The sequence below is a fragment of the Vitis vinifera genome, chromosome 6 (assembly GCF_030704535.1).
Source record: "Vitis vinifera cultivar Pinot Noir 40024 chromosome 6, ASM3070453v1".
NCBI lineage: Eukaryota > Viridiplantae > Streptophyta > Magnoliopsida > Vitales > Vitaceae > Vitis > Vitis vinifera.
Genome location: NC_081810.1, coordinates 5,585,223 through 5,600,042, shown reverse-complemented (window position 1 = coordinate 5,600,042; position 14,820 = coordinate 5,585,223). Strand labels below are relative to the sequence as shown.

The window sequence follows — 14,820 nt, the reverse complement described above, 5'->3', positions numbered from 1 at the left end:
TATATACTCAATAAATAAAAGATTAACTATAAAAAATCATATAACCCTAATATACAAATATTCAATTATTATTTTTATTAAAAATTTGAATAATTTGTCATGCTTAAGTAGTTATAAAATTATATTTTACCAAAAAAAAAATATATATATATATATATTTATTATAACATTTAAATTCTCAAAGCTAGCAAATATTTTTCCTATTTCCAAAAAAGGAAATAAAAGAATTCAATTTTCATTCTAATTTTCAACAAGTATCATGTCCAATAAAATCCATAACTTTAAAAAAATTTAAATATTCGTTTTTTTTTAATAAAAAAAATTATGGTCTAGAAATTTTTTTTTCTAAATGTCATAGAAAGTTTGATTGATTGGAGAATCACTTGTTGCATAGAAGTGGATGATGAATGAGTATCTAGCTTTGCAAAGAAGATAAACATCGGGCTTGAAAAATGAGATAAGAGGGTAAAATAGTAAATTTAGATCATTTGATACAAGAATGAGATAAGAGGGTAAAATAGTAAATTTAGGTTATTTTATATTATCAAATGAGTTTAATGAATCAGAATACCACCTATTTTTTATGAATTCAAATCCAAACTTATAAGTTGAATTTGATTTCTACTTGAATAATTTTTTATTCAATTTCTGCTTTCTTATCATTTATTTATAGGAATAAGGGAGAAAATTAATAAAATGTCTATTCCCGCTCCCCATTTTCGTGTACCAAACACCCCCAATAGGTTAATAATATAATGGAAAATGCCGAGAATTATGGAATAGATTAGGTGGGTGAGCACCTTCATGGTAAACCTTTGCCAATTAGACAAAGGGCAGAGCATTTGTTTATAGAAATAGGTAGGAAACACTCCAATCCATGCAAGAAAACGCTGGGTGGACGTGTTTGCCACCACTCTCATCTTTTGGGAAAGATTTCTAGAAGATTTGAAGGTTCAAGAACTCTTGAAGGACTTCTCTTCCTATACATGTATATATAGGAATTATCTCTTCTAAGTTCTAACCCAACCACCAGCTGCAACGCTTCTTTCATTAGCCTAAACTTCTTGTACGCATTTCAATAATTTCAAAACAATTCACTCACATTCCATTTAAAATGGTCTCTTTTGTTTGGTCCCACGTAATAGTGACATTATTTTCATTTGACTTCTTCAATAATTCTTAATTGATGGATGAATTACAAGCTTTTCCAAGTATTCTAGTTAGAAAATGTCATGTCATTACAATTGGATTAGGGCCCAACAAATCAATTTGGCATTATTTAATAATTTAGCACAAATAAATAAAATTTGATAATTTTGGTAATTTATGACATATTTGGGAATTGTTTTTTAGAATAATTTTCTATTTTTTATTTTCTATGATTAGAAATAGAAAATAGGATGTTTTGATTAACATTTTTTAATTATTTTTTATTATTTTTTATTTTTTATAATTATAAAAGAAATAAAATAAAATATTAAATATAAAATTATTTTTAAAAATATTAAAAATATTTTAGGTTTTTAAAGAAAAAACTTATTTTATAAAATTATTTTTAAAATATTAAACTGTTTTTAAAAATTATTTTCGTTATTTGAGAATTTTTTAAATGATAACAGCGTCAGACAGCCGCTCACCTTTGATGACAACTCCAAGTGTGACGTGAAGGACCACTTAATTCCACGTGTCAAATGATGATTTTGAATTTGGATATTTTCAATCCCAAGAGTCCAAGACTTATAAATGATTAAATATTAATAAAATAAAATGGGAATATATTTGTCGTGTTTGGAAAGTCTGAATATATTTGGTGGGAGGTCGTTATGAATTTTGATGTGGATTGCACCCAACATTGAAGCTTTTATTTGGAGTTTGGATGGGCCATCCACTTCTATAGCTTTGCCTACTCATTTAAATCATTCATTTTATTAGTGCTATTGTTATAAATGAGTCTAAATAGGAAATAAAAATGATTTTTTTATTATTATTTATTATAATTATATTTTTAAAATTGTATTTATTTAGTCTATGTTAATAGTTTGATATTTCTTGACAAGGTATGAAAAAATTAATGTAGATTTATACATCTTTAAATAATATTTTTTAAAATAAATTTATTTATGTTTGGTTTTTTGAAAATATTAAGAGAGAAAAAAAATAATTTTTTTTCTCATATTTGATTTTACTAAAGTCAAATATAATTAAAATTCATATAAAACTTTCATATATTTTAATTATTTAATCTTTATATAAAAGAGTTAAATAAGTGAGATAATTTTAATAAATTAACTTAATAATTTAAAATCCATTTTGCAATGTTTTAAAAAACACTTCTAACTTAAAAAATATTTTTGAAGAAAAATTATTGTTTGGTAAAATTATAAAAAAAAAAAAGGCACTTTTAAAATGTTAAAAAATCATTTATGATGTGTGACCTAAAAAAAAACTCAAATAGATGATTATCTCAAAAACACTTTTAAATAAAATACTTCAAAAAAAAATGTTGTGAAACACACTCTTAATATAATTCAATAATTTAAATATAATTTAATTTAAAATAATCTTAAATTATTAAATATTTATTAAGTTTAAGTTATTAGAATGTATTTGATAGTAATTTTAGAAAACACTTTTAACATTTCTGGAAGGATTAAAAACTCTTTATTCAAATAAGTTCTTAATCATATTAATATGTTTAGTAACTTAGAGCATGTTTGGTAATGATTTTAGGAAGTGTTTTTAATATTTTTGATACTTAAAAATTTTTATTATTCGAATAGTAAAAATACTAAAAACGCTTTTTAAAATTACTTCTAAACGCACTCTTAATATTGCAATTTAAAAATAAAAATAAATTTAATAAATTAACTTAAGAACTTAACATTGTTAGTGTGTTTAAAAAAACATTTCTAATTCGATAAATGTTTTTTTAAGAAAAAATAGGTATTTATCAAATTGTAGAAAATAGTATATACTTTTGAAATACCGAAAAATCATTTCTTGATAATTCTCTAAAAAAAATACTTTTAGATAAAAGAATTCAAAGAGAAGCTCGGTCAAGTATATTCTTGATATGATTCAATAATTTAAATATAATTTAATTTAAAGACATTTTTAAACATTTATTAAGTTTTACCGAATGCACTTAATCTAATTCCATTTTCAAATTTTCTTAGGACCAAGACAGAACGGTCAAAAACATGGGCTGACGAAATTATTTCCATATTCTAAAATCCAACCTCAAGCCATAAATTCAAATCCATACCAAAGAGCCCACAGAGCTCCATCACAACACGGAACTTGACTTTGATCATCCACATTTGTATACAAACTTTTTGGCATGTAAATTGGAAAGACTAAATCACACCTTTCCACATCTTTGCGTCAACTTGGAAATGTCCATCTCGCCCCCAACCATATGACCCTGCTCGCCTTTGAATTCTTCTCCTCTAGAATCACTCCTTTGAATTCTCCTCTCTTTTGTCCTCTTCTTCTTCTCATTACATCTGCAAATCCTCACTCCTTTTATTTTTTTCTGATATAAAAGAGAGTAGGTATTGTTGCATTTGTTGCAGCCACTGTTGAAATGGTTGTTTATGCTAATAAGCTTACGCCAATTCCATCTGCTCTCATCCCAAAGGTCTAAGATATTTCCAAGTTTTCAGTTCTTTTGCTTATTTCATTTCAGAGATGTCAAGCTTGGGCGGCAACAGTGGTGGCAGGAACATGGGTGCACCCTTTTTCCATGAGTTCAAGAAACAGGCTTCTTTCTTCTTCAAGGAGAAGATCAAGACTGCTAGATTGGCTCTTACGGATGTTACACCTGCACAACTGTGAGCATCTTTTATGATTTACGTGATTTTTTGTTTTTCCTTGATTTTGAATGGTGCTGTGTTGTTTCTCTATTTGAAGGTTGACGGAGGAGGTCACTGGTGGGAATCCTTGGTCTGCGGACACGAGAACCATGGGCTTGATATCGAGGGCGGCCTTTGAAGTGGATGATTATGGGAGAATTGTGGAGATTCTGCACAACAGGTTCTTTTTTGCCTTCTGGCTTTCTTTGTTTTTGATCTGTGTTCCTGTGTCTAAGCTTGTAATGATATGTATTATCTTTTTGTTTTTTCTTTGTTTATTCGGCATCAGATTGTTGAGATTTGATAGGAAGAATTGGAGGGCCTTTTACAATTCTCTGATCCTCCTTGAGCACCTGCTGACTCATGGGCCAGAGAGTGTTGCAGGCGAGTTTCAGAGTGAGAAAGGTGTCATTGAGGAGATGGGAAGTTTTCAGTACATAGATGAGAAAGGGTCTGTTTTGATTTTACTTTTTTCTGGGTTTGTGTTATTAGTATTAGGATTGGTTATCTCATGCTCTGATGTTTCTAAGCGCAGATTCAACTGGGGCCTGACTGTTAGGAAGAAATCTGAGAGGGTATTGAAGTTGCTCCAGAAAGGGCCTCTTCTCAAGGAAGAAAGGAACCGAGCTAGAAAGCTAACGAGAGGGATTAAAGGCTTCGGGAGCTTCACCCAGAAGTCTTCCTCAGCGCAAGGAATTTTGCGTGAATCATCCTTCCATGGAAGGTGTACTTCACATTTAAGTGATGATGAAAATCAGTTAACCAGTGATGAAGGCTCAACCAGAAGAGGGGTTGGAAAATCACAGCAAACACAAGAAGATAATGCCATACTGGCTGTTGGCGAGAAAGCTGAGAATTCTAACACCTGGGGTAGTTTTAGTAATGGAGACATACTCAAGAAATGCGAAAACCAAACTAGTTTCAAAGAGAACATGGTACTTGTAGTGAGAGACCTACATGAATGGAGTTGCACAGGGGAGTCTAAGCCTCTTTTGGATGGTAACAGAAATGAGCCAAGGACAGCAGTTTCTGTGGATGAAGATCACCCCTTCAATCACGCTGAGAATCAAACCACAGCATCACTGCTTTCAACCAGAAATGAAATCCTGCAAGGATGCTGAGGAACTAGATTATGGTATATACAAGTGAAGTCTGCAAGCCTCTTCATCATACATAGAAGAGCCAAGGTTCTGTTTTGCCTGTGGTCCTATGTGGGCTTTGAAGGATACATTCTATAGAGGAGAATGGCATTGAAAGCTTGCAGGGATGTCGAGGAACTAGATTATAGCATACATGACTGAAGTTGTCTGCAAGCTACTTTACCATATGGACAAGCGTTCTGTGTTTCCTGCTATGGTGTGTGTGTGGGCTTTAATGTTAGATTCTAGACAGAAGAATATCAATGGTGAGGTTCTGTTCTATTTATGTTTTAAAGGAACTTCTGACATTGACTATAACTATTTTGATTGACAAAAAAAAAGATTATGTTGAAATAGAACAGAATTCAATAACAGCAAAGAATCTGAGTATCATCATACAGGTAATATTAAGATTTCCATTTCACATATGGTCTATAAAGTTTTATTTTTCCCTTTTTGGGTTGGAGTTCATGACCTCATTTTAACAAGAAAATAACCCAAACCCGCTAGTGAATCATCAATGCCTGATCTACAATGGTGACTATCTAAGAATACACCTCTGTACACAAAGAAAGAACAGAGACTATGTACACGCATACATGCAGGAGACTTCATGATTTGCAAAGCCAGTCTTGAATTGTAGATCTCAGTGAATGGTTGGGAGTAAGATGCAAGTGACTCAATCTCAAATTGGTCATTGGAGAGGTTTCCCGGCCATTTTCCAACCACCCAAGCAAGGCTTCTTTTTCATAAGTGAAGCCATCTGCTGCCACATGAGGATCGTGCATTATGTCCTGAAAGCATGTGTGAGCCACATGAAGAATGTTAGCATAACATCATAGTTTCGCCCCTATGATAACAGTAAAAAAGGGCTAAATGCTTTTTGCTATATAGAACTCATGATTTTAAAATATCTAGCTCTTGGTAGGCATTTTAACATCTTCAGATCCATGACAGAGGTAAGATGTATTGTATATATCAGCCAAGCCCATCTGAGTCGCATGCAATTTCAGATTAGCTCAGCCAAACTACATTCAAGCCCAAGACAACCACCCAAGGTTCCATAAACTAGAATTTTGCTTCTTCATGAGCATGTCTGAGACTATAACTTTCAAACAAAATTAATTCAGGCCAGTCACACCTGCTCACCAGCCAGACATCCCTAATGTAAAACAAACAACTTCCCAAGGGGTTCCTTTAGGTGTGTTCTTAAGCTTTTGAATTTAACTATGGATAACAGGGATCTCCTTCAATTCATGAGCCTAAGCACGTCAAACCCAGTTTAGCAAGAACTTGGTAGTCGTTACATTTAGCAGTGAAGCCTGGAGTTCCTGCTTAATCTCGACTAGTTTGCGGCTGATGAAGAAGTTTGAATAGAACACATTAAAAGAAAGCTCAAGTGAATTATTTGTTTCTGATTTAAAATTTTTTTAAAAAAAAATAAAATTAGAAGAAAAGAGCATATAAAAAAACAGAGACACAGGAAGAAAGGAAGAAGCAAGCTCAAGTTGTCACAACTCACAAGTTGCTTGTCAATTAGTCAATTAAGTCTTAGTTTGAACATTGTTGGTAATTTACCAAGAGCTTAAACTTTTGGTGCAACTGTTAGTTAATATCGTATCAGAGTTCTTCTACTTGGAGGTTTTGGATTCAAGCTTCGTCAATTATCATAAAATATCAAAATATGGCTTTCACTCTTTTGCTTGTAACAAATGAGAAGAATTGCATACCTGAAGGATAGGGCACAAAAAGAAAGATGGAACTGGTTGCTCTTCTGAAACATGCAACTGCTCCAGTTCCCTAACCAGAGTTGGTTTTAGCTCTGGTCTGTCCCTACTGTTCAATTCACAGCATCTCAGTGCCAGGTCCGCCAATCTGCTTGCCACATGTGTAGGCCATACTCCAGCTGAAGAATCCAAAATTGATGCTAATTTCCCACATGAAACTGCCTTGCGCACCTCACTGGCCAAACCCACAGGAGGCCTTCCAGTGAGTAACTGTAGAATGATTACTCCAAAGGAGTAAATGTCAGACTTGGTTGTCAGGACTCCAGTCCTATACAACTCTGGATCCTCATATGGAAAAGCACCCTTTGGCTCAGCATTGCGGCGGAAACTTGGACAACGAAGGGTTTCATCAGAGACAAGTCTACAAATTCCAAAATCACATATCTTGCAGCGAAGATCAGAACCAAGAAGGATGTTCTCAGGTCTCAGATTGCCATGGACTATCTTTTCAGGTTTGCAAGAGTGCAAGAAGAGAAGGGCACTCGATATTTCAGTGATGATCCGTGCTCGGACCTTCCATGTTAGGGGAGAGTTGTTGCTCTTCCGAAAAAGGCGATCTTGGAGGCTCCCATTGGGCAAATACTCATATACTAGTGACCATGCTTCTGGGCTTGCACCAATCAGAGTCACCAGATGAGGATGTTGGATTTTGCCAAGAACTTGAACCTGCACATGAAAAAATAAAGGTTGTTTTAGCCCTCTGACAAAAGATAAGAGGAACAAGTAGCCTAGTCAAAGACAGCAGAAGAAATTCAAGTATCTTTCAAAAGAAAAATCTTTCTGTGAGATGGGGATTTCCTTTTCCACATTTAATACTGAGAAGAATTACATGATACTGAGAGCAACAGATTTTTAAGACCAATATTCAACATGTTCCACCAAAGAGATCTTCTGATAAATTTTAGGGCAATCAAATGATCCACATGCTATTGAACCTTGTTGGATGATCAGAGAACATAGTGAATAATCATGGAAAAACTATAGAAAAATCATTTAGCCATGAGAGTAAAGATTGATAAACATAAAGAACATATTCTTTCTGGACTATTGTGTGTGCTAGTGGGGGTGGGTGTGTGTGTGTGTGTGAGAGAGAGAGAGAGAGATAGGCGACCTCTCTTTGAAACTCTGATTGTCCCTGCATGTTATGGGGATGCAGCTTCTTAATAGCAACAGTTTTATCTAACATTTCCCCTTTGTAAACAGAACCATTTCCTCCTTGCCCAATCTTGAAACTCTCGGAAAAATTGCATGTCGCAGTCTCCAGATCCGACAGTGAAAATTCTGCTAACTCAGGCAAATCTTCAAAAACCCCAATGAATCCATTGCAGTGTGAAGTTCCAGCTTGACCACGACTTCTCCACCGATCAAGCCAATGCATGGCTTCCATTTTTTGCCGTCGGATCTTCTGCTTTTCATACTGGAGAGTTGCAATGGATGCTTGGATGAGTTTTAATTCCTCAGTTGCTTCATCACATCGCCGGTTTGCTTCCTGTGCACGACTGTCTAGAAGGGCTACATTTCTCATGGTCTTCTGTATCTCCCTGGTTAGTTTTTCTCTTTCTTCCAAGAGCTTGTCTTGTTCCTGTATCGTACTTCTCAATGCATCTTCAGCATCTTTCCTAAGTTCAACTTCACGTGCATGAGCAGATTCAAAAGCTTTGACCTGATGACATCAGAGAACAAAATTTCCTGTGATGGGGATAAAATAATAATGATAATACTAATATATGATAATAACAAGTATATAAATAAATAAAACTACCTAAGAAGATTTATATATTACCATGCACTATACTTGATTGTGCATATTTTCAATTTCAAACAAATATTATGACAACCAAACATTAAACAAATAAAAAGTGAAGCTTTCCTAATATTTTCTTTATTTATGAAAATTCTCTACAACTATGTAAGTCAAGAATCTTCTGCATTGACACTAAATATTTGGGTTGAATGCATAGCTATATCCTATGATGTAAATTTAATCACATTTGATCCTAGCAAGTAATTTGAAAATCGAAGTATTTGAAACATTATATCTAAGAAATGCAGTTTATTATTCTCCCAGAAGACACAGGAAAGGAATTAAAATTGGATTCTTTTCCCATAGGGTTCTTGTGAACTGCTGATACTCCAGCTGTCATAGGCTGTAAGTTTGCTCCCAGCAGGAAAGTTCTGCATACTGTGTAGGCCCCAGAACTCTGGTGTGGTTCCTTGGAATGGTCATTCTCACGAGCTATAATATATATGAATCAAAGTTCCTTACATGAAGATTGCAGATTCCATTTACCTTGGCAATAGCTTCCATAGCTTCTGATTCCAATTTTTGGCGCTTCAATAGCTCTAAAAATGCTTCGTTCCTTGAGGCCTCTGCTTCAATTGTAGCTTCTGCAAGCTGATAATATAAACTTTCTTCCTCTGTCTTTGAGTAGGAATCCATAGACCTTTTTTCTGCAGAGGAACCATATCCAGAAAAGGTGCTAGAGCTTGTTGGACTAAACTGTGGGTCATTTCGACTAGTAGAATCAGATAAGGCTGGTGATGATGTCACTCTGGTTCTAACCAATTCGCTCTCAACTCCATTTCTATCTCCACCACTAAGCACACTTACAGGAGAAGAACCGGATGGAAGACATTCTGGTTGGAAACCTAAGTCTTCTCCAGTTTCTGTCTTTGGATGACTAATTGGTGGCAGAAAGCCTGGGGCTTTGAACGCTTCTTTTGTCCATACATGTTTTCCTTTGTGGATAAACCAGATCTCACAGAATTCAGGAGCCTTTTTTGCAGCATAATTTGCTTTGCTAGAGCTCATTTTCACCTTCATGCAACTGCATTAAACCAGAACAGTTTTAAAATGGTAGGAAAAATATTTTGAGGCATATTATTTAAATAGCAACAGAAAAGAATACAACCATGGGAACAGAATATAGGATTTCCCAAGTGCACATAGCAACAGGCAATGCATTTCATAAAAACCGCCTAAAAATTTTATGACTGTTGTGTGTTGGCTCTTCAGGAAATTCAATCTTTGTTTTGCTTATGCCTTATATTTTATGGTACAAAAAAATTTAAGCCAAGTTCCATGTCGAAATGATGAACATGGTTCACATAAATCAGCATTTCTGCGATATTATGTGTCCAACTGTTCATTTACAATTGAAAAAAAAAATAGTTTAAATCAATAATTCCCTTGTTTTTTCATGCCTCAAGAGAAATTTCAGTTTTCATAATCGACATGAACAGTCAGTTCTCATTAACAAATAGACATTATGAAATTACTACACTAGCTAACATAAATAACATGCTTATAAATGATTGGATGATTTAAGAATACAGTGATGTGGAAATGAACTGAGCATGCAATGTGTCCACCTCTCAAATGGCGCCTTTTATGTTAAGTTGATCCAGTCAGTATGCAAACTACAATATTGAGTTTGTCCTACCAACTGCAAAATAGAGTTAGGTTTGAAGTCTTGGTATTCTTACAGCAGATTTTTGGTCTCTCATGGAGTTAAAAATAAATTATCAGACAGAACTCAGTATTACAGGAAATACTCTTAAATACAACCAACCATGTAGCTTTCTGAGTCCCAAAATACCCAAGGCTGACCAACTATCAAGTCAAACCTGTAGAAAGGTATCATACTATGCTAATATGGAGCAAGACATCATTGTGAGGACCTGAAGTCTGTAAGAAGGGAAACTAATCCCAGCCAGTCCACTGGCACCAGCACAAGCATTTAAATCAATTAATTAATTAAATCTTGAATTTCAAATAGTACAAAAATTAAAGGTACTCAGCACCACAAGGTGCATAGAGAAAGGATGAGAACATCATTGACAGACAAGAGAAACAAGAGAAAAGATGCCCCATATATAAAAATTACATGGATGTCCAGTGAATCCTGCTATTCTTTTCTGCCACAGCAGCGTTCCTCTAACCCACTTCAGTTGTTAGAAGGGAAAAAAAACACCCTAGAAAGAAGAAGAAGAAGACACAAGAAATATGATATATGGCATATAAGCTCCCAAACAAAACACACTTGCCCTGCCTTTTACAGCTTTTATGAGTGTTTTTGGATTTTTCTTTTTTTATAAAAACAAATTTTCAAAGTTATATATATATATATATTGAATTCTTAAGAAATTTCAGAATTTCTTAGCAACCATTTATGATGCATCTGTTTTGGAAATTTAGTTTTTTAATTTGAATTTTTAAAATATCTTATAAGCATCTTAATTCCATGTAATATTACATAATTTTTTCCCAAGGTTTCATTCATCTCCCTTGAGGTTTTGGCTAAATACACCTAGCTCCTATTGGTTTTAAATATTATCAAATATCTCCCCTATCCTTTTCATTTGTTATTTTCACTCACCTCTCCTCTCACTGAAAATAAGAGAGGTATTTGATAAAATTTCAAACCAATGAGGGTCAAGTGTATTTAGCGAAATCCTAAGGGAAGGTGAGTGAAATTAAGAGTTTTCCTAACCATCCATAATTAAGTTTCAAAGTGTTTGGTTGGCTAAATGAAAAAATTTGTAATTTTGGGGAAATATGGGTGGAATCATGTAAATGTCAACTGAAAAAGGGTCGAGATGAAGAAATGCATTATCTCTCAACTAACTTGCTAATGGCATTAGCATTGTTCCTACCAATTGAGCACCAAAATAGAGCCTTTTTTTTTTTTTTTTGCTTTAAATATTGTGACAATTGATTATGAGAAATCAAGGAATAAATAATTTGGTGGTATATATTAAGCAAGACATATCTAATGGTATTCTATGATAAGATTATAATGTAGCAATTTGAAAAGTTGCAAACCTCCACACACCCCACAACCCCCCCCCCCCCCCCCCCCTTCCTCCCCTTGCCCCCCAAAGGTGAATTCTTGGCTTCAACACTGCCCAATAGTTATCTAAGTGAATCCATGTATTACTAACATAAATGATTAAGATGGACCACAAGGGTTTTCTAGTAAATATATAACTACATTTAGAGGCTTTACCTAGTTCTAGGCCAGTCTAAATATTTTTAGCATCGACATTTTCTTTTCCACATATATAATCCACTTAAGTTCACTAGGTGAACAAACCAAGAAAGGAAGTTTTCCAATCACTCGTTCAAATCATGGTCTAGTTGATCAAAACTCAAAAGGTGGGAAATAAACAAAAGGTTGGCACCTATTCTAGGGAGCTTTCGGTGTTTCCTTTTGCCCTATACCTTATCTATTACAAGACAACCAAGACTTATGACCTTAATCTACATTCTGAGTCGTTGCCTGTATGCTATCATTTTATCTCCCTGAACGATCTGTAGAATTAAAGCAGTGGAATAGAGAGATGCTAATGAAATGAGACATCCACTGCACAATGTTAGATTTTGATGCACATATAGCTGGTAAATAAAGGGCACAAGCCTCTTAGGAGATATGGATTTGCTGCACCTTTTGGCGAACTAGAGATCCTGCATTCCCCTAAATTGTTAAAAAGGAGAAGAGAAAACCCCATATTTTTAGATTTTGATATTTTATTGCATCTAGACAAGAAAATTGTAGCTTTGATCTGTGCCCTTGTTTCATAAAAAAGAAAACATCAAAGCCATTTTCAGGGCACTGAAGGAAATAAAAAAAGCAGCATTGCAAAATAAGAAGGAAATCACCAAAGCAACCTTGCAAATAAGCAAAAGATCCTATCAATTGCCCAAAACATGTGTTTCTTAAAGCAGTAGCATATACACATATAATACAGATATTCACTATTCAATGGAGGGCCAAGATGACAAGTGAAGTACTTACTTTTCTGGCACAGTGCCCCCCATAACCAGCTTCCTAATACCATGTCTGTTCACCAGATCTACAATTCCTTTCTGAACATGATCAGCTTCAATTGTAATGATGCTTGGTTTCACCTGCAAAGCAATTACTTTCCAAATATTAATTCAAATAAATATTGAAATAACCAGGAAATATATCTGATTTTAATAGTATAAAAGTAAATTGCAACCCTGAAATAAACACAGCCAAGATGAGTATGTTGAGCAGGATTAGTGAAATCACTTGGCAACAAAATAAGAGAGAAAGAAAACCTTCATCCTGGAGCAAATGTTCGAGTAGTTAAGTAGAAGTTTATTTGTTTGTTTCTTCTCCTCTCTTCTATGTGCAGACACCACTTCCCCATTTGCTTGACTTGCCGGTAGTTTCCCCACTGCAGAACATAAGAGGATCATGAAATCGCCCAAATTCTATGAAACTTAATGCTCCATTAGGTCGTAGAAGAACAGTTCAGATTCACCAAAAAAAACTAATGGGTCATCAGTTAGCATCTTTTAATTAATTTCTTGCTTCCAAAAGCAAGCTATGGCTTTGGCTCTGAAAAGCAAGAAAATTACTCCCAAAATACAAACCACAAAATTACTTTAATTATGAATTCAATGTCTTTTGCAATTGCTAACAAACTATAAAAATAGAAAATGTAAACCTATAAAAAAAATTAACATAGAAAATATAAATTTTCAAATTTCCTTTCCCTAGCTTTCACAATAACCAAACAAGGATTAAACCAAAACCCATTGAAACAAAATTCAAATCCAATCGAAACAAGCTGTCAAAGAACCAAAAATATCCACACAGATAACAAAATTCAAAGAACATTTGTCAAATTCCACAAGAACTCTGACAAAGAGAGTCTTACAGAGGGTGGGAATCAGCGGAGAAGGTTGATGCACATGAACAAGACAAATTTCACAGCTCCCAAATCGCCGGAAAGTCCAGTGAAGCAAACTTTCAGCTTTCTCGACTGATTTCCCGACGGCCACGTGTACTCTGTCACCACCTTCTTCGACAATCCCCGACAACGAAGAAGCTACCGCTGGACTACCCTGATCAAACCCATGTAGGAAACTCGCCGGCGGTGAAAACCCAGAAAAGCGATCTCCAGGAGGGCCTGGGGGGTGTGAGGGTTGGAGCAGCTCCATTTTGGTCGGAAAACTGAGCTCCAGCAGAGTCCGGCGATGGCTTGGCTTCTGAGAGAGTTTGGAGGGTTGGGGAATTATAGTACAAGTAAAATCAAAGTAAGATTCTTCAAATGATTTTATTAGCAAATTTCTCTTCCAAATGGGACCTTGACTTTTACTGACTGGATTGCGATTTATAGCGAGGCTTCCAAGAAAACCACTCAGATATTTCCTTCTTCCTTCCTATGGCTGTGGAACTCACCACCATTTAATTATTTTTTTAATATGTTCCAAAGCGTTTTCGAGAAATAGTTTTTCTGTTTTTTTCTTAATTATTTTATGTTTTTATTTTTCAAAACTTATTTTAAATAAAAATTATATAAAGAGGGAGATGGTTAAGAGCTTGTTTGAAAATTATTTTTTAGAATAATTTTTTATTTTAAAGAATAAAAATGAAAAAAAAAACATATTTAGTAAATATAAACTATTTTTTATTTTTTTATTAAAAATAGAAAATAAGATATTTTTTTAATTTTTTATTTATTTTAAAAAAATTATATAAATATGTAAAATGATTAAAAATAAAATATTTTTCTAAATATTAAAAATATTTCACATTTTCAAGTAGGTTTTTATTATATCAAACATTTGAAAATAACTTTTAAGAATAGTTATTGAAAATGGTTTTAAAAACATTTTTTTTTTAATAATAATTATTGAATAAGACCTAAAACTTTAAAAAATATTTAAAAACCCTTTAAAAATATTTAAAAAATTAAGTTTCAAACAAATTTTAATTAAAATAAACCATGTTTTGGAAATAGTTCAAGTCTTATTTATTGATTTAAAAATCGAATAAATTCAAACTCATCAATGAGGGAACAAAAAATATTAATTAATTGAATGGAGTGGCTTTGGAAGAGTATTGAAGAATGGAAGAAATGGCTTTCCTATGACCGCATTTAAAGTAGTATTTAATTACCAAGTACTAAAGTCATAAAAGGACATGTCAACAAGCCTTCTTTTGTCTTTATCTGGTAGTAATGTCTGATAAAACTTAGATTATTGATGGACAAAGAAATGAA

At 33.7% G+C, this 14,820-nt stretch overlaps 2 protein-coding genes across 6 annotated transcripts; one reads left to right on the top strand and one right to left on the bottom strand.

The window, feature by feature from the left end:
• The first annotated feature begins 3,376 nt into the window (after positions 1–3,376).
• Positions 3,377–5,372, top strand: LOC100251857 (epsin-3). Of its 5 annotated transcripts, none has more exons than XM_059737460.1 (5): positions 3,384–3,550; positions 3,689–3,833; positions 3,913–4,035; positions 4,144–4,305; positions 4,390–5,372. In XM_059737460.1, the coding sequence occupies exons 2-5, from the start codon at positions 3,691–3,693 to the stop codon at positions 4,973–4,975; spliced, it is 1,014 nt and encodes a 337-aa protein (XP_059593443.1). In that variant the 5' UTR covers positions 3,384–3,550; positions 3,689–3,690; the 3' UTR covers positions 4,976–5,372. The 5 variants fall into 5 exon arrangements, with proteins under 5 accessions (XP_059593441.1, XP_059593442.1, XP_059593443.1 ...); XM_059737461.1 differs by having other exon boundaries at positions 3,384–3,554; XM_059737458.1 differs by having other exon boundaries at positions 3,377–3,550; positions 4,144–5,372.
• On the bottom strand, positions 5,363–13,980 carry LOC100262227 (U-box domain-containing protein 33). Its single transcript, XM_003632101.4, has 7 exons — positions 13,474–13,980; positions 12,869–12,987; positions 12,579–12,691; positions 9,071–9,608; positions 7,892–8,443; positions 6,724–7,446; positions 5,363–5,787 (listed from the first exon to the last, which is right to left on the bottom strand). The coding sequence occupies exons 1-7, from the start codon at positions 13,754–13,756 to the stop codon at positions 5,605–5,607; spliced, it is 2,511 nt and encodes an 836-aa protein (XP_003632149.1). The 5' UTR covers positions 13,757–13,980; the 3' UTR covers positions 5,363–5,604.
• Positions 13,981–14,820: the final 840 nt, after the last annotated feature.

Excerpts from the sequence above, each read along its gene's own strand:
- LOC100251857 (XM_059737457.1), top strand. The coding sequence starts at position 3,691 with ATGTCAAGCTTGGGCGGCAACAGTGGTGGCAGGAACATGGGTGCACCC. Across the intron at positions 3,834-3,912 it reads GATGTTACACCTGCACAACT|GTTGACGGAGGAGGTCACTG; the intron begins GTGAGCATCTTT and ends CTCTATTTGAAG. Across the intron at positions 4,306-4,389 it reads CAGTACATAGATGAGAAAGG|ATTCAACTGGGGCCTGACTG; the intron begins GTCTGTTTTGAT and ends TTCTAAGCGCAG.
- LOC100262227 (XM_003632101.4), bottom strand. The coding sequence starts at position 13,756 with ATGGAGCTGCTCCAACCCTCACACCCCCCAGGCCCTCCTGGAGATCGC. Across the intron at positions 12,692-12,868 it reads ACATTTGCTCCAGGATGAAG|GTGAAACCAAGCATCATTAC; the intron begins GTTTTCTTTCTC and ends ATTGCTTTGCAG. Across the intron at positions 7,447-7,891 it reads AATCAGAGTTTCAAAGAGAG|GTTCAAGTTCTTGGCAAAAT; the intron begins GTCGCCTATCTC and ends TTTCATGTGCAG.